At 38.9% G+C, this 21,956-nt stretch overlaps 1 protein-coding gene across 1 annotated transcript in view; it reads right to left on the reverse strand.

Moving 5' to 3' along the window:
- The window catches only part of LOC119407674 (contactin-associated protein-like 4), a 100,311-nt gene that overhangs the window by 7,357 nt on the left and 70,998 nt on the right, over nt 1-21,956 (reverse strand). The window contains exons 14-20 of the mRNA XM_037674493.1: nt 20,956-21,118; nt 16,627-16,754; nt 15,820-15,990; nt 8,606-8,824; nt 2,139-2,378; nt 394-618; nt 52-185 (exon numbers count right to left, since the gene is read on the reverse strand). Coding sequence (XP_037530421.1) covers nt 52-185; nt 394-618; nt 2,139-2,378; nt 8,606-8,824; nt 15,820-15,990; nt 16,627-16,754; nt 20,956-21,118 — 1,280 coding nt within the window. The remainder of the gene's footprint in view (nt 1-51; nt 186-393; nt 619-2,138; nt 2,379-8,605; nt 8,825-15,819; nt 15,991-16,626; nt 16,755-20,955; nt 21,119-21,956) is intronic.

Consider the following 21,956-nt stretch of genomic DNA (forward strand, 5'->3'; position numbering starts at 1 on the left):
TGTGTGTGTGTGTGTGTGTGTGTGTGTGTGTGTGTGTGTGTGTGTGTTTACCTGCACAAACACAGCGTCTGCGTGTCGCCTGACTGTCACTGCATGGAGACGCCCATCAGCTAAGTTCATGACTTTGCTGCTCAACACCTCGGCATCTCTGCTGCTGTGCAACTTGTACCTTATTTCCAGCTCACCTTTATGAATCATAAAATCACATATAAATTATTATTTAAGTTATCTTTATAAACGCAAAAAATGCAGAGAAACTGGAAATACATCTAAATAAGAAGGGAACAAAAAACCTTTAAAGAACCATCTTTAGTGTGACGGGGGTTCTGTTGATGCTGACAGAGCTTTGCTTGTGCGCAGAAAAAGAAAATCCTGGCAAACAAAAGCTTTTACCGTGTTTATTGATGAGCAGGATCAGGTACTCTCTGTGGAAAGAGTTGACGTAGAGCAGCAGAGTGGGACTTTGACTGGTCCTGAAGCTCAAAGAGATGTTTTCTTCTCTCAGTGTGATACCAGAGTCGATGGATGAGGGCATGGTGCTGCTGTTCCTGCTATGCTCATATGGGTCTTTGACGATATAGGTGATGGATGTTGTAGACTCAAAGCTGGCAGAAAATTCTGAAGGAAGAAAAAAAAAAATCAGAGTTATGGAGCTGACTGGAATCCTGCAAAAATGTGTTCACAAACTGTGATTGAGATCCACAAAGGCTTGCATTTGCATTTGTTCATCCCAGTGCAAGAGCATACATCACAAGAATACAAAATTTGAAATGTTTGCATGACATTTTCAATATCAAAATCCTGGAGGTTTGTATTTTTCAAATAACTGCAGCAGCTTGTGAGTTCTTTTCCTCACACCACTGAAATATTCTGATGATGCTACTGTATATCCATAAAGGAAAATAAACAATAAACAGATGGGTTTAATTACCTAGCATTTTTTTAGTTTACGTACTTTATTAACATTTTATCATCATTTTAATTATCCTCATTCTAATCGCTGCCATTCTTTAAGTTTTGAGATAATTCTGAATACCTAAATTTTGCAAACTGTAAACAGGTTAGTTCTGCAGTTTCAAGGTTTTCTTGTTCTCAAATGGCCAGTGACAAAATCCTGATTTTTTATTTATTTATTTATTTTGTCACAATATTATCTTTAAAAACATTTGACTGAGAAAAATTGGTAAATCAAAGTGCACAACATCACAAAGTTGCATTGCAATTTTTATAAGAGTGATTGTGATCTGGATGTTTTTCCTCTAAGAAGTTGTCGTTTCCTGTGATTACAATATGAAACTGGCAAACAAATATTTTATAGAGACTCTGGGTAGCATGCACAGCTGCAGCCGTCAAAATCCAATGTAATAAAATACAGTAACGTAGGCTATTATTTAAATAAAACTCAAATTAAGCTGATATGAGGGATGAAAATAAAAAAACTTTTGAGAAATAAATCAGGCTGGTGTAATACAGCAAGATAAAGAAAGCAGATGGAAGATACTTCACAGATATGGACTTCAAACTGAGTTCACACCAGTTCTTTCAAATGTTAAGTTGTGGTTCTTATTAAATATTGCTATTATTTATACTTTTTAATTTCCTAAATGCTATAAATATTTTATGCAAAATGTTTAATAAAACAGTTATAACTTTTTTACATTGTCATCCTTTCCTCCCACTGATGATATTCTGCAGCAGGATCACACATCCTGCCCATTAGTCACAAAGCATTATTGAATTTCATGCTGATTTAGTTCATAATTTCTTACTTGTCAGAGAGTTTAATTGTCAAGGCATCTGTGGGGACTAAAATATCAAGAGGCCACTGTAGACTTTCATTAATGAATTGTTTTCAAGTTTAAGATGATAATAGACCATGTTTTCCCCAAGGCTTCCAAAGCTGCAGTTTGTCATTTATCAATTAATAATCTGTCAGTCAGTCTGTAAAGTGCTGGATCTGGGAATTTCTAAGACATACATGTGAAGATGTGAAATATTCTCATCTTCAATTCAAAGTTTTTTTAAACCTCCAGCGAGCTGGTTTTAACAAGCTGTTTATGATTGATAATTATGTTAATGTCTGTCAGTGAAACGTACATTTATTTGTATTTACTGGCAGAAAGTGTCAAAGTCTGCACCTGTTTGACAGAAGACCCCAGTAAAGGCAGACTGGCTGCAGTCACAGGAGAACCCATTAGTTTTTTCCACACAAATCCCATGGTTTTGGCAGAGCTTGCCGTAGCTGCTACAATGGCCCGGGCATCCAGGTCGGACTCCAGGCGTTATCTTCGCCCTCTCCTCCAGGTCCAGAGTGACCCCGTTCAGCTGCAAGGAGCGGATGCAACCCAAAAAACCTTTCTGTCTTGAAGCAGTGCCTCCTGCCAAGATAAAAACCGGAAGATGCATTAGTTGGTCTCTATATGACACTCAGCGCTGCTACATTTGACGAATGCCAACTGAACCCATCCTAACAGTGTTTATAGACAGTCAGTTCATTAAAATGAGGCACCCAAAATCCACACACTGACAGTCCCACTCTCATATTGTCCCTGAATAACTTAAAATGTTAACGTTTATCTGTTTTCCTACAATAAAATATGAAGATTTTCACATTGGAACAGCAGCTCAGCATGACCATGCCTGCTCTGTAGGATACAGATAATGAAAAGACAATATTCAGTATGGCTGTTGATTAGCTGACTGCTTGGCTGATGGAACATCTGGAGTCTGATAGAAGATTTTTTACAGTGACAGGTGAGAAGAAATTCTCTCTATTTCACATGACGATTACCATTTAAGTATAGCAGCCCGACAAAGGATTTGGCAAATTCACGTGTTCTGAGTGCAAGCTGATAGGTTGTTTAAAAAAAAGTCTATGCATCAAATTTATTTATTCTTTTTGCAAACAGGAGTTGGGTGTTACTCTTACAGTCTGAAATTGGAACAAAGATTAAATGTTGAGCCAGAGTTGCTCTTCTTCATACAACATCACTAATCTCTGTGGTATTTCCATTTTTGTCCATGTAAAACAATATAAAAAAGTCAACTCGTTATCTGTTCACGTATTCAATATTAGTTAATTTATTTAGGCACTAGTTCAAAAGATTAATTAATAAACATTTGCCAAAATTACAATAAAAAAAAGCATGACAGAGAATTTCTTTGTAAAACTACTGATTGTCACTGTCAGCGAGAAATGAAACTATACTTTGGATTAAAAAAAATAAAAAAATCCTCACAACTAAATGACAACTAAATTACAGATACAAGTGACAGAGCCAGAATAATTCAAGGAAAAAACCCTGCATGACTTTTTTTTAAAATTTTTTTTTATGCCTTTCAAGCATTTTTACTTTTCCACTACATGGTGTGAAAGCACAAACCAATTACAGCCCCTCTCCTAACAAGTGCAACAATACCTGGAAAGCAAAGGCTTTGGTATTTGGGCTCATGTACAGAGGGCAGGATGAGGCGTAATGCAGGTGAAAATGGAAGGTGCCTCTAAAAATGTCACAAAAGACAAGATTTATTTTATTGTGCAATCGACACATTTTGCATTTGAGAAACCAAATCTTGTTTTTTTTTTAAACGATACAAAACAATAGTTCATAATTATTTCCAAAAACATTTCAGATTAATATTATAATCCACACACATCCAACTGTGTTTTAAGGTTTGATCATTATAATTGTGATTGTTTTCCAGAGGTAGCATTTGAGCTGCTGGTGAAAACTCTTAATTAGACTCGCATCTTTCACAGCCGAGTTCAGAGTCGTTTCTTTATTAGCGAGGTGTTGCCCTTTAACAGTTGCTAGCACATGAGCTTCTTTGCTGCTGCTGTCAATTTAGATCCAACATTTCTCTTCATTATCCCAGAGTTACACTACATAACACATGCACAACACGCATGCATGAACTTGCTCAACCAACAGTATGTAAACAGATTTTACTTTGCAGAGTATAGAATAATCTGTTCAAATAGGTGCATGCTTAACAACAAAAAATAAGCAGGTAATTTACAGCTCATACAAGAATGTGTGCTATGGTGCATGCATGAAATTAATTTCTTCCCAGGGGTACAAATTATGTTGAAGCAGAATGACTTGCTGTTAGAAATTCACCTGAGGCAATTTCACAAATTACTGGAACAAACTACGATTTACTCAATTTAAAATTAACTTTATAAAAGTGTGACAAGCGGTTTATTGCAGGATAAATGTCTTTGCAGCAAAGCAAAGTATAATTTTACAGAATAAATGCTGCAAATCTAATGATTAATTTTACAGGAAAATAAATGAAATTATGAAAGCGATGTTTTCTTGGAATAAAGTTTTTAATATATAAAAAAAAAGATATTTTGCATTCAAACATCCATGTGTTGCCAGTAAACACCACTTGGACAGTCCTGCTCATACCAGAGAAATTAATATTAAATAGTTCCTTTTTGCTTTCATGTAAAGATTATCAGCTTAAAGTTTCCAGTCAGTCAGTCCGACATATTTTCAGTCTCATCATTATTCACAGTTTTATTCAAAATGTGGGCACGCCAGAAAACAAATGCTGTTTGAGAGTTTTAGGAAGTCAAAATTTCAGGAGAAATTGTAAAAAAAAGAAAAAAAAAACTTTACATGAGCTTTAATAATTTGATTTTTAAATGTGCTTTTATTTTGGGCAATAGCTTCTTAAAATAAAAGATTCAACTTGCTTGAGATTCTGTTGCAGCGGTGGCTTTGTTGCTTTTTTATCTTTTTATTGTGCGGATATTGTTACTGGTATATTATAACTACATGTGACAAAATATCCTGATGCATGCTCAATAATCCAGGTAGAAACATCTAAAAAAGTTAAATCTGGTCCTCTGGACATTCAAAAAAAACAAAACAAAGCAAAACAACAAAAAATGTAGAAACGTTTCGTCTCTCATTTGAGAGACTTCCTCAGTCTGAGGTGCTGTATTCAGCTCAGTCTCTTAAATAGCACCTTCTCAGAGTGGATCAACCAGTTTGCTGCTGACAACCAAAACCAGCTGATCACATGTTCAAGAAGGACAATCAGCCTAACAATGGATCATTAGCACACCGATGGCTGTTTACTATTCACAGGGGGTTGAGTGATACTAGCAATCACAGCATTGTAAGAGGGGGACAGTTGAACACAGAGGCCTCCACCCCTGTTTAACGATGGACGATTTCTTTTCAAAAAGATGGCCTCCTTTACTCCTCTCTCAAACCATCGTTCCTCTCTGTCCAGGATGTGAACATCTTCATCCCTGAAAGAGTGACCGCTGGCCTGGAGATGAGTGTAGACCGCAGAGTCCTGGCCTGATGATGTTGATCTTCTGTGCTGGGCCATCCTTTTGGCCAGTGGCTGTTTAGTTTCCCCGATGTAAGACTGATCACCCTCCTGACACTGAACAACATACACAACATTACTCTGTTTGTGGCGGGGGACTGGATCTTTGGGATGAACCAATCTTTGCCGTAATGTATTTTGGGGTTTAAAAGCCACTGGGACGTTATGTTTAGAAAATAAACGTCTCAGTTTCTCTGATACTCCCTCAACATATGGAATGACCACTGGTCTGGGTCTGGGTTCCTCCTTTTCACCTGATGGCTGACTGGAGTCCTGTTTGGGTTTCTTCTCTGCTTTCAGGAAGGCCCAGTTAGGATATCCACATTGCTCTAGAGCCTGTCTTGTGTGGGATTTCTCCTTCTGCCTGGCTCCTGAGTTAGTGGGGATACTGTCTGCTCTGTGGTACAGAGTCCTGATGACTCCTAACTTGTGCTCCAAAGGGTGATGGGAGTTAAACTGCAAATACTGGTCTGTGTGGGTGGGTTTGCGGTACACCTCGATTTGTAAATGTCCTCTATCAGAGACTGAGACCTCACAGTCCAGAAAAGCCAACCTGCCATTTTTTTACATCTTCTCGTGTGATCTTGATGCATTTATCCACAGAGTTGATGTGGTCAGTAAAATGTTGGACATCCTGAGATTTAATTTTAACCCAGGTGTTGTCAACATACCTGAACCAATGACTTGGTGGTGTCCCTGAAAATCAAGGCTCTTTTCTACCTCCTCCATGTACAGGTTGGCAACAATAGGAGAAACTGGAGACCCCATAGCACACCCATGTTTCTGCCTATAATATTGCTCCCCATATGTGAAGTAGGTTGACTGCAGGCACAGTTTCAAGAGTTGACACAGTTGTTCTGTGGAAAGCGTGGTCCTGCTGCTCAGAGTGGTGTCTGATTTTAATCTTAAACTGACCACCTCTACTGCATCATCAACAGGAATGCACGTAAAGAGTGATGTGACATCAAAAGAGACCATTGTTTCATCAGTCTCCATGATGACATCCCTCACCTTATCCACAAAGTCCATGGTGTTCTGTATGTGGTGTTCTGAGCTGCCAACTAAAGGGATGAGCACAGACGCCAGATATTTGGAAATATTGTAAGTGACCGAGTTAATCATACTAACAATAGGTCTTAAAGGTACACCTTGTTTGTGGATTTAGGTAAACCATACAGACTAGGTGTGGCCTCCCCTGGGTACAGTCTGTGGTACAGAAAACGGTCAATAGCCTTGTCCTGTTCCAAAATTTACAGGCAATCTATTAACTTCTTCTTGTAACCACTTCCTGGATCTCTTTTCAGAGGTTCATAAGTGGTTAAGTCACTAAGGAGTGTCATAACTTTCTCATGATAGTCTTTCTGGTTCAAAATTGCTGCTCACCAATAACTTGGTGGTGTCCCTGAAAAGGACATCAAGGCTCTCTTTTCTACCTCCTCCATGTACAGGATGGCTGTGATCCATCTTACATCGGGGAAACTAAACAGCCACTGGCCAAAAGAATGGCCCAGCACAGAAGATCAACATCATCAGGCCAGGACTCTGCAGTCTACACTCATCTCCAGGCCAGAGGTCACTCTTTCAGGGATGAAGATGTTCACATCCTTGACAGAGAGGAACGATGGTTTGAGAGAGGAGTAAAGGAGGCCATCTTTGTGAAAAGAAATCGTCCATCGTTAAACAGGGGTGGAGGCCTCCGGGTTCAACTGTCCCCCTCTTACAATGCTGTGATTGCTAGTATCACTCAACCCTCTGTGAATAGTAAACAGCCATCAGTGTGCTAATGATCCATTGTTAGGCTGATGGTCCTTCTTGACCATGTGAGCAGCTGGTTTTGGTTGTCAGCAGCAAAACTGGTTGATCCACTGAGAAGGTGCTATTTATAAGACTGAGCTGAATACAGCACCTCAGACTGAGGAAGTCTTTCGGATAAATACGAAACTTTTCTACATTTTTGTTGTTTTGCTTTTTTTTTTTTTTTTTTTTTTTAATGTCCAGAGGACCAGATTTAACTCTTTTAGATACATGTGACAAAGCCTTAAAAAGTTTTTAACTTTGTTATTCTATATTATTGTGGAAGTTGCAACTATTTTTCCTTGGGAAAAACAAACAAAACAGTTTGTCATGTCCAAATTGCTTCAATGAGTCACTAAATAACGCTGACATTACATTACTATACACAAGTGTTTTAGTTAAACAGGCATACACGTTTTGAGACCCATTTAATAACAAATGTATTTTAACCTTATTCTTACAAAAAAAGATTTGAGCAAACCGTTTTTTAAGCCATGACACTGAAGCTGTGGAAAATGGTCTTTTGTACTCTGTACAGTAGTCCTTCGTTTACCGCGGGAGCTTCCCCCTGCACTTGTGGGCTGCACACATGGTGCAAAAAATCATTTAAAATTAATTATTTTAAATAAACAACCCATGACTCATCCATCAATCACCCAACTGTGTCATGTCCAATCTTCGAAAAACCTCGATAAAGCGAATACGCAAAAAACAAACCGCGGAATAGTGAGGGACTACTGTATTTTAAAGATTTGTCTTCGTCTGCCCTGTCCAGGGTGTCCCCCACCTCTCGCACAGTGACTTCTGGTAATGGGCACCAGTGACCCCAGCAACCCGAAAATAAAGAAGCAGGTAAAAGATAGTGGATGGATAGAATTAGTGGAAGAAACTCAAAACACAGTTGGGACTTGTTTTATATTTGAGAATAAAAATAAACACCATAGATATATATATATATTATATTATATTATATATATTATACATTATTAGAAAAACTACTGGATGCCACATTGACTTTTGCAAAGTATTTTTGAAGAACCTTAAATCTCATCAAGATAGTTGTGGTTAAAATGTTGCTTCATTCTCTGCGGTTTTGAAAAGAAAATGTTTTAAACTGTTAAAGGGGTTATATTAAACAACAAGTACAGGTTTCATTAAGGGAGCCAGTCTGGAAGTTGTAGTAATTATGGTGGGTTGAAAACGTAAAAATAATCTTCGATATTTGTTTAGTTGCCCTCCAATCTCTTTATTTTGCTCCAGCTCTTCCAAATTGAAATAGCTAAAGAAGTTTTACCACAAAGAATAGAAAATTATTCCAGTGGGTAGATTTTTATTAATACAAGGTATTTTACTTTAATAACCTAAAATGTAATATTAAAAAAATTTTCAACCTACTGATGCTTTTAGTTGCCTTCAGGCTGTCAGGGCATTTAAAAAGATTCAAACGTTTAATTCTTACCTATAAATAACTGACTGTTGAGCTGTAGATGAATTAGTCCATCAGCAGGAGCTTCCTGCGTGGTAGCGGGGAATTCATCCACACGTAGCGACGCCTCCTTCACATTTCGCTCAGCTCGCACACCGTGCCACTCGTTGTCGTTCAGCGGGCCACTTGTTTTAACTTTTACTTCTCGAGGTCCATTTCCCACATCAAACGAGAAGACAACCTCTGTAGAAGCTGACAAAAATTAATGTTATATACATACAATAATAATTTGTACAGCAAACGAAACAGCTGGATGCTCGAGTTAATGCCACACCAGCTGAGAGTTTAAACTGTTCTTCACATAAAAAGACAACCGATATTGTAATCGTGAATCCTACAACCAGGAAAAAACTTTACCTCATTTATCTGGCTTTTTCAAGAAATTAAATGCAGAAGATGTTTATTATGATGGCATGGAAAGATAAAACAATAAAATGCATTCTGTATATGGAAAAAATCAATGCCAAATAATAAAGAGGCGTTTACTTAAAGACACACATTGTTTTCCAGCTGGATTTATGACTATATTACTGTTTTATTTAAAATGCTAATCATTATTAATATTATTCTTATTTCCGCTTATTTTATTTTTAGGATTTGTTCCGCCAGTCTGGTGCCAGATTGTGTTATTTTTATTAAAATAATTAGTCAGTTGTATTCTCCATCATCGTATGTTGGCAGCACTGACTTCCTCCCACAGACCCATCTGTTGGCAGCATGGACAAACAGCTGGACACGGATCTGTGAGCATTTTAAACAAGCCCAGGGCAGGAAGGACAGACTGCAGCTGCAGACTCATTTATCTGTTGTTTTTGTGTGTGTGCATGAGTCTTTGTGTGTACACTCTGTGCCTAAATGCATGGGTTTAACTGAGTACAAGTCCAGGGGCCCACGGCGCACAGATGCATGTTTGTTGCTGCTGATTGATTCAAATTAAAAAAGTGACCCTCGTGTCTCACTGGCCAATGGTCCAAGAACTGACCAATCAGAATGGCTAGTTTTGGGGCTTGTCCCCGATGACTGACAGGCAGCTACTAACATGTCAGAGGAAAACGTTTGAGTGGTCCAACAATGTTCAGTCAAGTCATCTGGACATTTTTTTTGTTGAGACGTTTCGCCCTCCATTCGAAGGGCTTCATCAATCTGAGTTACTACATCCAAACTCTTTTCCCCACCAAGCAGTACACTGCTACAGTGGACCAACCAGTTTTCTGGTGATAAGATGGTTTCTGGGGGCCGTCCTCTCCCCTGTTTGAGAGTGGTGCTCATGAAAAAGAACACGTCAGAACAAGCTTTAAGAATTACTGGAGACGGGACCAAAGTTGGCAAAATCTTTTAAACCAGCTGCCAGAGGAGCTGAATCCACAGAAGACTGTTTGCCAGCTCCCCCACCTCCTGAGGAAGAGGAGGCGGCGGCACGGTCCATGCAGGTGGATGCAATATTAGCTGAAGAGGAGCGGAGGAAAAAAGAGGCGCCCAGGAGAAAGCGACAAGCCTGAGACTGTTAGAACAGTGACCCAGGCCGCTGGGCATCATCATCGACGTACAGGTGTTGTGCCAAACACTGATCAACCACTGAGGGAGCGTGCAGCCTTTAAGTGTTTGTCTGGGTTTGACCATTTGCCATTAGTTTGAAGTCAAGGTTAGTGGGGGGCCAACAAGACCACTTAGCCCCGGGTCCAACCAGCAGGTTAAGGGGGCCCTGTGTACACATATACTTAAGTTGATAAAGTCAGTTCAGAACACTTTTGTTTGATCAAACAGATGTTTACTTTCAGACATGTTCAATGCTTCGTCAAGCATCATTTGGAAATGGATCCAACGATTTCCATATTCAGTGAGACATCTGTGATCTCACTGCGGAGCAATAATTGCACTATTCTAATGACTCTAAGCAAGTTTTATGGTAAGTTTTGAGAGACAGAAATAAATAGACTTACTTCATAATGTGAATTTGCTGGATTTTCTCAAACATACTGGCTTTCCCCTGTTGGATATTTCTTATCTAGACTGGTCCTATGGTTTTGATCTGCTCAGAGACGGGATTATAATGAAATTATGACCCGGTTCTGACTGGGTTAAGCTGGGCCAGCAGCTCTAAGAGAGTCTCCCTGGGATTTCAATATCAGTCAAGGAATAGTTTAATCTGCTTGCCACATCACGTAGGAAGGCTTTTGAAGCACCGTCTCATATTTCCTAACACATCAGAACCACATAAGATCCATTGAGATCACACTTCGTCACGCCCCCTCATACACTGACAGGTTGAGCTTCCCTTCTGCGAAGGAGGAGACCAGGACCCTATAAATGAGTAATGACACGGGACATCGGGGCTCTTCCGGGTCTGTGAACGTGTCACAGACCGGAGAGTCCAGCGCTGTAAATTGTAACCTTTTCCTGCCTTTTTTTAATATAATTGATAAAACTTAATTGATGTTTCCTTGATTTATTGATATTGTGAGTTGCCACTTCTGAGGGAGATTCGAGCCGGGGGGAAAGAGGTGGTTTCTGGGTCTGATGACCCGCAGCCAGCTCCCGTCTTTAACACCCCATTACAAAAAAAAGGTGTTATTTATTTATTTATTTATTTATTTATTCATTTATTTTAACAGTTCAATACAAAACTCATTCTAAAAAAGACAAGCTTTAGAAATATGAAAACACAGGACTGCACTGTCAGATATATTTGCCAAGCATTTGTTGATAAAAAATAATTATTGCTTCAGGCATGTTGATTGATGTTCACACTTTGGTTAAACTGAACACCTAACATACACTGATCAGCTGGTGCAGCTCTGCAACTGGAGAAGATTATTAATTTGGTACAACTGCAACAAAAATGCAGAAGATGTGCTGCTGACGTTGCTCTAAAAGTATTCCATGTATCCGGAGTAGAAAGACCTGTTCTCTCTGTGTTTTGCTTTGTCTGCATGTTACCTGGACTGCAGTGCTAACTCCAGACAAACTTTTTATCCATTTATTTAAAGCTTACTCATGTGGCCAGGTTTAAAAGTTTAAATCCTCATTCCTTCATCATTTTTGCCAATGCCCCAAATTCCCATTTGGATGCAACCACATATATAGCACTAATGCTGTTGCTTTTCTGTTTTACTAGGCCAGCTTTGACATTTTATAGTTTAAAAACACTTTGTAATGATTTATGAGCATGTTGTAGCTATTAATTTTAACACCACCTACTAATCATTACTACGCGAAAAAATAAAATATAAAAAGTGAGGTGAGCTGAAGGCCACATAAAAGACAATTCATTAATTCTAACACTGCCTGCTTGGCTACATATCATGGGAAGAAGTTTGTTGTGATACCGGCATCCATCTATCCATCCAATAACTGACTCAGTTGAAAAAAAAAAAAAAAAAAAACCCCACCACAACCTCATTAAGAAACTTCTTCCTAGCTTCTGTCATGTTAGGAGTAATAATTATCCAGAAACATCTCCTCCAGTTATCACAAGAATAACAATGATAAAAAATATGTGTCCTGCTCTAAAAATGACAAGATCCCCTGAAGCAGGAGGAGCAGTACTTTAAAGACTGTGAACATTGTGAACATGTATGACAGCTGTGTGTGAATGTGATTAATTTATTAAGAGAGACATAAATATGTTGAGATGTTATTACGCAGATGAAAATAAAATAGTTAAAACACAACCTAGCAGTGCGTGCAGTTTGTACTCGCAATAGAGTCAATAAACTATGTACTGTACATTTTCTGAACTTTTACCCTTATTTATTATAGAAAATAAAAAAATATATACAGTAGTCCCTTGCTACTTTGCGGTCTTACTCTTTCGCTGTTTGTCAACAACTGTCAACTTTAATATTACTTACATGATTGGGAAAGTACAGGATAAAAAGTTAAACGAAAAAAAACTTTGGACAGGTGCTGCCATTTTGTAGTTTTCTTCAATAAGTCTATACTGTAATGCCATTCAGAAGAACTACATTACCCAGAAGCCAACAGTGCTTCCAACCACTGCTTTCTGCCGAAATGAAGGGAAAGTTTTTGCAATGCAAATCTGTGCTATCTATTAAGCTCACAGAACCGGCAGGAAAGTTGCAGATATTCCTGAAGTTTCCTGAAGCTCAATTATCCATGCGCACATCAACCTGGACGGGGCAGTGGGCTTCGTCGCTGCAGGGTAGGTCTGCAGAACCGAAACCGAGCTGCTGTTCTGCAGAGCAGTTGAGTAAAATGTTACAGTACTGTACAGTATAGGAATGCACTGATCCACTTTTTTTTATTTTAATTTTTTTTTTTTTTACTTCCGCTCCAGATACCTAAATCTGGATATCTGCCAATACAGATAATGTTCCAATACCATCATCCTTGATTTTATATGAGACTGTAAAAACGCTTTACAGGCAAGTACGATTTGTACAAATATATGCATGCATGTTCAAAAAGGCAACTTGAGGTAAGTAAAAGGTCAGAAAAGGAAGTCAGAATCTTGATCAGAAATGTACTTGGTCATGAAGCACGGTGAAGTTCAGCAACTTCTCAGTAATCCCCTTTAGCTTTCACGTTGTCCAGTGGAAGTTTACCTTGCTGTTGGAACAACTACAGAAGTGATTTCTGCCTTTAGTCTTTCTCCCACCTGGCTAAACAATCCTCGTGCTCTTTAATGTAGTGCTTTATCAGATGTTTAAGTTTGTTGTGTTGTAGGTCATGATGGAGCTTCTTCCTCAGTACAGCAGCTTTGAAAACATTGCACGTTGCCGACTTGCTTGCGGTGTTTCTAGTGTAAAATATTTCAACACAGCGGACATGTTGTGATGAAAGGTTGGGTAGCCTTAAGCCAGTGCTGCTCAATCCTCCCTCAATGCTCATGGTTTATCTAGCTGCAAACTATGAAGTGAATATCCTGAATGTGAGGCAAGTCTTATTACTCTGGATTTCATGAGACATGCCTCCGTTCAGGAAATCTATTCCATAGTTTGAAGCCAACTTGCAGAGCCACCCACCGAGGATCACATGGAGATATTTCAGCAGACACAGACTTGCATCATGGATCGGAAATCTCTGCAGGTTAGATCGGAATATTCAGATACGCAAATTATGCTGGTGTTGGAACCCAATAGAAATACTGGATCAGCCCCATTCCTAGTACATACTGTATATGTATGTTGTTAAAAATGACATAGGTTTAAGAGTTTAGAACATGACATAGGTTTAAGAGTTTAGAACATTGCAAGAGTGTGGGAAGGGTTTTTAAAACCTTAAAATATATATAAATGCTAAAGTAAATATAGTGTCCCTACTTCGCGGTTTTCCACCTATTGCAGTTTTGTGTACAACGTCACCCCCGTGATAAACAAGGGACTACTGTAATATCTTATTTTAGAGTTCCCAAGTTTTTCAGTGTGTTGTATAGTTTTTGTTCTTCTAAAATATTAGCAGCAGGGAACAATTGGACTTAAGCTGCCCAAAAGGCCATGTCCACATTTTTTTTTTTATTGTTGCTTACTGACAAAAGCATATTTTCCTAATACTTGTCTATCAGCTACAAAACCGCAACGAAGCATTACCTTAAATTTTTGAATGGTAAACTGTTCAATTAAAACTAAATAGACCTTTTCCACGTGGGACTTTACAAACCAGGAGCTAAATTAATGTGTTTGTGAATAAATATGACAAAAGTTTGACTTTGGGGTTCCCTGCAAAAATACATCTGGTAGATATCTTCACCACTTGCTCTTGCCGAGATCGGGCACTTCTCCCTTCCCCTCCCTCTCCGCTTTGCTTTGCTGCTCTGTCTGTGAAACTGCTTCTGAGCCTCTCTACATATCTTTCAAACCATAATTATGGACTTGTTTTCATCAGTTGGTCCCTCAACACAATTGATAACATTTCTTCAAAGAGAAGACAGGCTTTAGGTGAACCGATCTGCCCTGGTGGCACGCATGCAGCTGGACATCTCATCGACTTGGAAGACTTTGATGATGTGTTTATCTCTGCTGCCATTTGTGGATTTTAAGGACGCACATTTAATTGGATTTACGAAAACTGGTTCCTGCTTTTTGGATTCGGCTGGTTGCTGGTTTTATCAACAATGAAGGAAGTCGTCTGCAGCAAATTTGGACCCGATCATGCTGCTTGCCTTTATGATGGCTTGGTTCGTGCCTCGAGTACCCAGACTCAAATGCTTTGGGCAGAATGGATCAGATCTAGGGGATTTTATTCAGTCACGTTCCATCTGTGTTGCCATGTAATTTTGGACATTTTGGACCGAGTGGACCAACACAGACTCAAGGTAGATGTCAATAAGTTCTGCCTGTCCCCAAAACAACTGTGTGTTTATCTGAATTTGGCTCCCTTGGCTGGCCTTGAAGGCCATCTTATATGAATTCATCTGGAGAACATGTGATCTGACGCTCACCCCCCCCCCCCCCCCCTCCCTGAGTAGTTTCAAACAGATAACCAGATGAAACCAGATGAATAAACATTGTGTCATCATTTCAGGACTCTTGGATTCTTAGACGTCATTCTTGGCCATTCCCCAACATAGCTCGAGAATGTTTACGGATCTCACCGGAGGACACTGGCTGAATATTACATCCTTATCAGAGCACTTACAGTGCCCTCGAGAGCGTCTATGGACATGCTCAGAGCTCTCGTCGTCTCCCCCACCCCCCGCAGAATGTCTACGTCACTATGTGCTTGTTTGTGTGAGGTGTTTTTTAATATCAGAGTTTTTCTTCTCAGGCTGGAAAAAAAAAAGTCTGATAGGATTTATTTTTTGCCTCCAATTCCTACATATGTCCAGTTTCACTACTTTTGTCTGTTTAAACAGATCTCACTTGTAAACGAGTCTTCTAGGCTCAATGTGACTTATCTGTCTAAATAAAGTTTGAATCAATATACTGTGAAAATGTTGATTTTCTTCTAAAAAGAATCGTAGGACATTGCTGAAGAGTGAAGTATTTTTTTCTAACTTTAGATTGTAAATTAGACTAAAGTATGATACAGACCTGCTTTAATGTAAAATTCACAACTAGATAAAGGCAAGCAGAGAGACATTTTCAACATTTGTGCTCTGCAAAGTCCGCCTCAAACATTCAGGTGAAAACATTTACTTTGTTGCAGCTTTACACGATGTTTAAAGGAAAAAAGTCAAAATGCCTTTTTAAACCCATGATGCAGAACATTGTTAGGGTGTCACTTACAGCTGAGTTCTATTCGTATGAAGTCCTTGATGCCAAGATTTTCAAGGAAGACTCCGGAGGAGAATGTTGTTTTAAACAGAAAAGAGATGTCTGCATTCAGCTCGCCATGAAAAGTAGGAAAGTGAAGGTAGGACGTTTCCTTGTCAAAAAATGCAGCGTTCCAGAAGTTCTCTGCAAAAAAAAAAAAAAAAAAAAGTTTCAGAAAATGTTTGCATGTTTTTTTTTCTTTTCAGTCTCGAACAGAAGTCGTAAAACTTTTCTCCTCTTTTCAGAAGCCACATATCTCACTCTGGAACAAAGCTCATTAAAGAAAACTCATTATGACGGCTGTGTAATGAAAACCATGTAGTAAACAAATGAACCAACTGTTCAGCTAATTAGGTAAGAACAAAGGCAAAACACCAGCTACGCTTTCTCATTTATATTGATTTATCTTTGAGCATTTATTTATCTAATCATAAAACTTAACACAGAAATTATAGGCAATTAAAAAAAAAAGACAAATATGCCACATTAATTTATTTTGCATTTTCCATTAGCGGTTGTTATTTAAGCACAAAGAGAGTCATATATTTTAGCTAGGAGTCTGCTAATTAGCTAACGTAATTAGCTGCCATCCAATTTTCCATTAACAAGTTAAATGGCAAAAAGGAGATAGGTGAAAAGGCTTGAATAAAACCTACGTCTTGACTTATACTCTATTAAATCATCTTCGCTATGTGTAATGATGTCAACACTGTCAACATTTGGCATCAGCACTGTTAAAAATAAAAATAAAAAACCAGCTACCAGCTAAAATAGACTTACTGTCTCCATGACAGCGCAGTGGTCCCACCTTGTAGGCAGCCTCTGATCTAGAACGCTGGATGTCACCCAAAACCAGAGACCTGACAGGAAGGCTCTCCTTATGGGTGAGCAGGCCTGAGTCATCGGTCCTAACGTAAAGAGTTGAAAGAGGGGAAAAAGAAACTGATTAGCTCAACAGCATGAGTAGATTATTAGAAGTGTGATAATTGTGCCTATTTAAACTCAAACAAGAGAGAAGTTAAACATGTAAGAATTAGAATGCAAACAATTGCAGACATTATTAAAAATATATATTAGCTGAGTTTTTAAACAACACTTTCTGAATCTGCTTTCTTAACAAGCTTGGCTTGATTGTTTTATTTGGGGCATTCACCAAACAAATTATGCTCTTTCAGATCCTTGTGGTCTGTGTGCAGAAAAATACTGTACAAAATGATTCAGGTGAATCTGATGGAATATTAACAGCCTACAAATGAGATGTAGATGTCAGGAGAAAGATCTGAGATAAAGATGTGCAGATTCAGGGAGGACCAAAAATTAAAAATATACAAAGACAGAGAGGGTTTGGGGCAGCAAGCCTGATTTCAATATGAGAAAATGGGCGTAGCTGCAGAACTGGACTGAGGAAATGTGTGAAGTTCGAAATGGAAACATTTAAATAAAGTTTGATGAAGGATGCTCACATTCAGCTATTGAGATTTGTCACAAGCCCCATGGCCAGAAACAAAAGACTTGGTTACTCTTGTTTTCAAGCCAATCAAGCATTTATGTCTAAGATAAATGTGAATTATTTAGTCCTATTGGACAAGGTTTATTAAACAATAAAACAATTTTATGACAACATTTAAACATTCATAATGTAAACAAAGCATTTATCTTAGATATTACACACTTGCTTTTAACGTCCATCTTGAGTTCTGATACGCATAATACTTTCAAGCCAACTTACTTAAAAAAAATAATAATTGTAAAGGAGAAGGAGGCGCTCCATAAGATTATGGTTATATAAGAATGAAGAAAAAAAAGGGAGGAACCTCTTCACATATCTTAAACTGCTTATTATTTATTCTTACTAGAATGGAACAAGAACAAAGCCTGGTTTCTTTTTAGCACTGTCACCATGCTGACCAAAATTGATAACATTATTAAAAAATATGTATTAGGGGAGTGGCGGTGCAGAGGTTAGAGAAGATGGGCCTGTGATCGGAAAGTCGCAGGTTCAACTCCCGGTACAGTCAACATCAAAATGTGGGTGGAAAAGGTGAAACGCCCACACCTGCCTCCACCCTCATTCGCCCCACTCTGGGCCCCTGAGCAAGGCCCTTAACCCCCACCATGTGCTCCCTAAACAGGTCTCTTTTGAAAATGAGTTCTTGTGGCTCAATGAGACTAACCTGTATAAATAAAAGGGTAAATGAAAATATATAAAACAACAACAACACCTCCTCTGTTGGGCTGTTCCTTTCACTTTCAGCAATGACTTCATCAGATTCTTCACAAAGGAAATTGCTTCTATAATGAGACAGTTCAAATTACTTTGACCTTTTTCCCCTCGTGCTTCTGAGATAGCTTTACGAACAGGTAAATTTGGGCTTAGACTTTCTTCATTGTGGGATTATATGAGACAAACAAACAAACAAGTAAGCACTATCAGGGCAGCACGGTGGAACAGGTGGTAGAGCTGCTGCCTCTCAGTGAGCAGGTCACCCTAATTCAAATCTCAGTCTGGGGGACTTTCTGAGTGGAGTTTGCATGTTCTCTCTGTTCATGTGTGGGTTTTCTCCGGGTACACCGGTTTCTCCCCACAGACCAAAAACTTGCATGTTAGGCTGATTGGTAACTCTAAAAATGTCCCTAGGTGTGAGCGAGAGTGAATGGTTTTTTTTTTGTTTGTCTCGTTTGTTTCCATGTGTCCCTGTGACAGACTAGAGACCTGTCCAGGGTGTCCCCCGCCTCTCGCACAGTAATGGCTGGACATGGGCACCAGCGACCCCCGTGACCCAAAAAGATATTAGCGTTAGAGTTTAATATCAGACATCGGCCATTCCATTGAAATAACTCGCCGATATAAAACGCGCTGTTTTTGCCCGCAGCGGCAGCACAACGTGATGACGTCACGTGCACCTACCTGATCTCACGGCGGAGAGGAAAATTCAAAAATGTCGGCCATGTAGAAGTTGAATTTATTGGTGAGGATGTCAGTTTCCAAAGATTTATGGACTACATTGAGCCTCGCTATATCGTCCCCAGTTGGGGATTTTTTTCCGACGTAACGTTACCCGAGTTACAAGCCGTCATTTCCGACGTCATTGAGAAGCTAATAACCGATAGCATGACTTGTTGGGTGAGTTTTAGCACAGACATTTGGACGTCATGTCAGCCTTGTTAGCATGATTAGTCTTACGGCACAATGGACAGAGAAAAGCTTTGAACTTAAAAAGTCTGTCCTTCATGCACAGGAGTGCAGAGGATTCCACACTGCAGCTAGAAACCTGGAACAAGCCTCCACAAGTGAGACAACATCGCAGGTGACTAATGCTAATAAATAACATTTAACTCTTTTCATTTCATATAAGTCAAAGTGCTATGCATATCATATGGCTGCTACTAGCCACCAGCAGCTCTTACAGCTGTTGCACAATTTTTGTAGCAAATAAGCCTAAATAAGAGGGCTATGTTCTGACAAAGGAACGCATATAAAAATATAGGTATCGGCATCGGTTATTGGCCAAATAAGTTTAAACATATCAGCATCGAATATCGGCCAAAAATCCAATATCGTGCATCCCTAAATATTCCATTTAAAATATGTCACAATGGCAGCTCTACGAGTTGCGCCACCGTGAACAGCACGGTGGCGCAACTCGTAGAGCTGCTGCCTGCGAGCGAGCAGGTCCCTGGTTCAAATCCCAGTTCAGGGGCCTTTCTGGGTGGAGTTTGTATGTTCTCTCCGTGCATGCGTGGGTTTTCTCTGGGTGCTCCGGTTTCCTCCCACAGACCAAAAATATGCATGTTAGTCTGATTGGTAACTCTAAATTGTCCCTAGGCGTGAGTGAGAGACTGAATGGTGGTTAGTCTCGTTTGTCTCTGTGTCCCTGTGATGGACTTGCGACCTGTCCAGGGTGTACCCCGCCCCTCGCACAGTGATTGCTGGACATGGGCAGCGGTGACTACTGTGACCCAAGATGGATGGATGGATGGATGGTAAAAGATAATGGATGGATATATCACAATATACAATTAATAGGATTGGAATGTTAAGAAATTTGGGAGCTATTTAGGAGAAGGAAAAAAGGTTTATTTGTTTTATTTTCTGCTGGAACCGACTGAGAAGAATACCGGCTCAAGCTTTGATAATATTTTGCAGCTCTGATAATGTCTCCAAGACGGACACGAGAAGCCCCAACATAAAACAAACAAACTTTCATAAAATAATTAAAGCAAAAAGACTGATGCAGCATCTGAACTGAACTGAAAATTCAAATGACCATAGGAATACATGAGATGCAAACTTTCAGGCATGGAGAGCAAAAATGCAGAACTAATGAGTAACAGGCTGAATAAGTAGAGTAGAGGCAAGTGGAAAATGGAAACACCTGGGCTGATTGCTGATTAGGGACAGGTGAGGGTGGCAGACTAACTTGAAAAACCAGCAAGGACACTAACTGAGGGTAAATGAGGAATGGGTCATGCGAGACTGGGAAACTAAATAAGACCGATACTACAATAAGTACAAAAATACAAAGGAAAAAAGATCTAAACTGGCAGGAAAACACAATAGAATCAAAAGCACAGAAAAATAAAACATAAACCAGGACGGGAATAAGACTAAAAGATCAACTCAAGGAACTAAAATACAGAAAAACAGACTATGACAACAAATTCACTAAATATCTTATTGGAATCAAAAGTTCTGCACTGAACAGCTTTAAATCATATTTACCTGATAAATGAATTCAAGTTTATTCCATATAAATAAAGTTATCCTCAGAATTAGTCTTCATTGATTGAAACTACTTTTCTAAGAGCTCAATTTATTTTAATGAACTAAACTTTTGCTCATTAAAAATAAAATTTGTAGAGCAAAATAAATAATCAGTGTTGCTAAAATAAGTGTTTCATCGTTGCCTTCAAAACATTTGGAGACAACCCATCATTTGTTTGTTTATTATTCTAAATAATTGCTTTTAGGAGAAACCAAGAAAGACAAACTTCACATTAATAAAAAAAAAAAAAAAAGAAGAAGAATCATCTCTCATACCTCTCTCAACATAATGTCTCTTAAGGCTGTTTATGTACCAATCAATAATGCACACAGATGTAAATTACCACTGGTCGTAGTCAGCATCACAGTTGCAGTAGAAACTGGAGTCCAGACAGTTGTCCTTCAGACCGCACGCACACTGCCGGCTGCCAGGCAGAGCTCCGCCCCAGTAATTCTGGATCTGACCTGCGCCTGGACCACCCACCCACCAGCTAAATGGAGCACCATCTTTAAAACACAAACACAACATAAATCACTTGATTTGCACCTGAGAAAATCTATACTGCAGACCAGATGAACAAACTACAGCAACAGCGTTCCACACCATCCATTCAAGGTAGAATTGTAATGTCCTATTTGTAAGTACAAAGGCAGAAAGTAGAGTGTGGGTTGAAGATAATGTGCCTCTGATACACCTCTTAACAATCAATAGAGTATTTCACACAGACTAATGTGTGTGTGAGAGAAACAGCCCTGTGTGTTGGGACACACTGCTTTGACCAAAGATGCTGTCGTCACTCAGCTGATTCAACAATAGCTGTTAACATTTAGTGAACTCTCACTGAAGTGGTGTTGAGCACAATCAAATAGGAGGAAAAGGCAACTTTAAAAAGGTTTTTTATTTATTTATTATTGCACCAACGCAAAGTGACTGTTGTGTGAAAAGAGCTAATGAGTCCTGTGAACACAGAGAAATTATCTTTGAAAGGTGTCGAACATTCAACTGGTACTCCATCCATCTTTTCATTTCATTTAGCAGCTAATTTAAATGGGTCTTTTAATTGAAATTGCTTTCTTCATTTGAGTGTATAATTGTAAATTTTCTCATCCCCAGCTTCCATTCTGATTGTTCCATTTGAAAATCTAACACACGAATCTTTAGAATCTAAAGTCTGACATCCTCCTGCTTTCTCGAACTGAAGAAATACAAACACGTCCTCTCTAAATAAACTAAACGGATAATAAAAAACTATATTCCTGTCTTACTCCTTCAGCATCTTAATATGAAATACCTGTGAGGTGGAAGGATTATCTCAGCAAAGGAAAAGTTATTATATATATATAT

The sequence above is a fragment of the Nematolebias whitei genome, chromosome 3 (assembly GCF_014905685.2).
Source record: "Nematolebias whitei isolate Nwh7 chromosome 3, NemWhi1, whole genome shotgun sequence".
Lineage (NCBI taxonomy): Eukaryota > Metazoa > Chordata > Actinopteri > Cyprinodontiformes > Rivulidae > Nematolebias > Nematolebias whitei.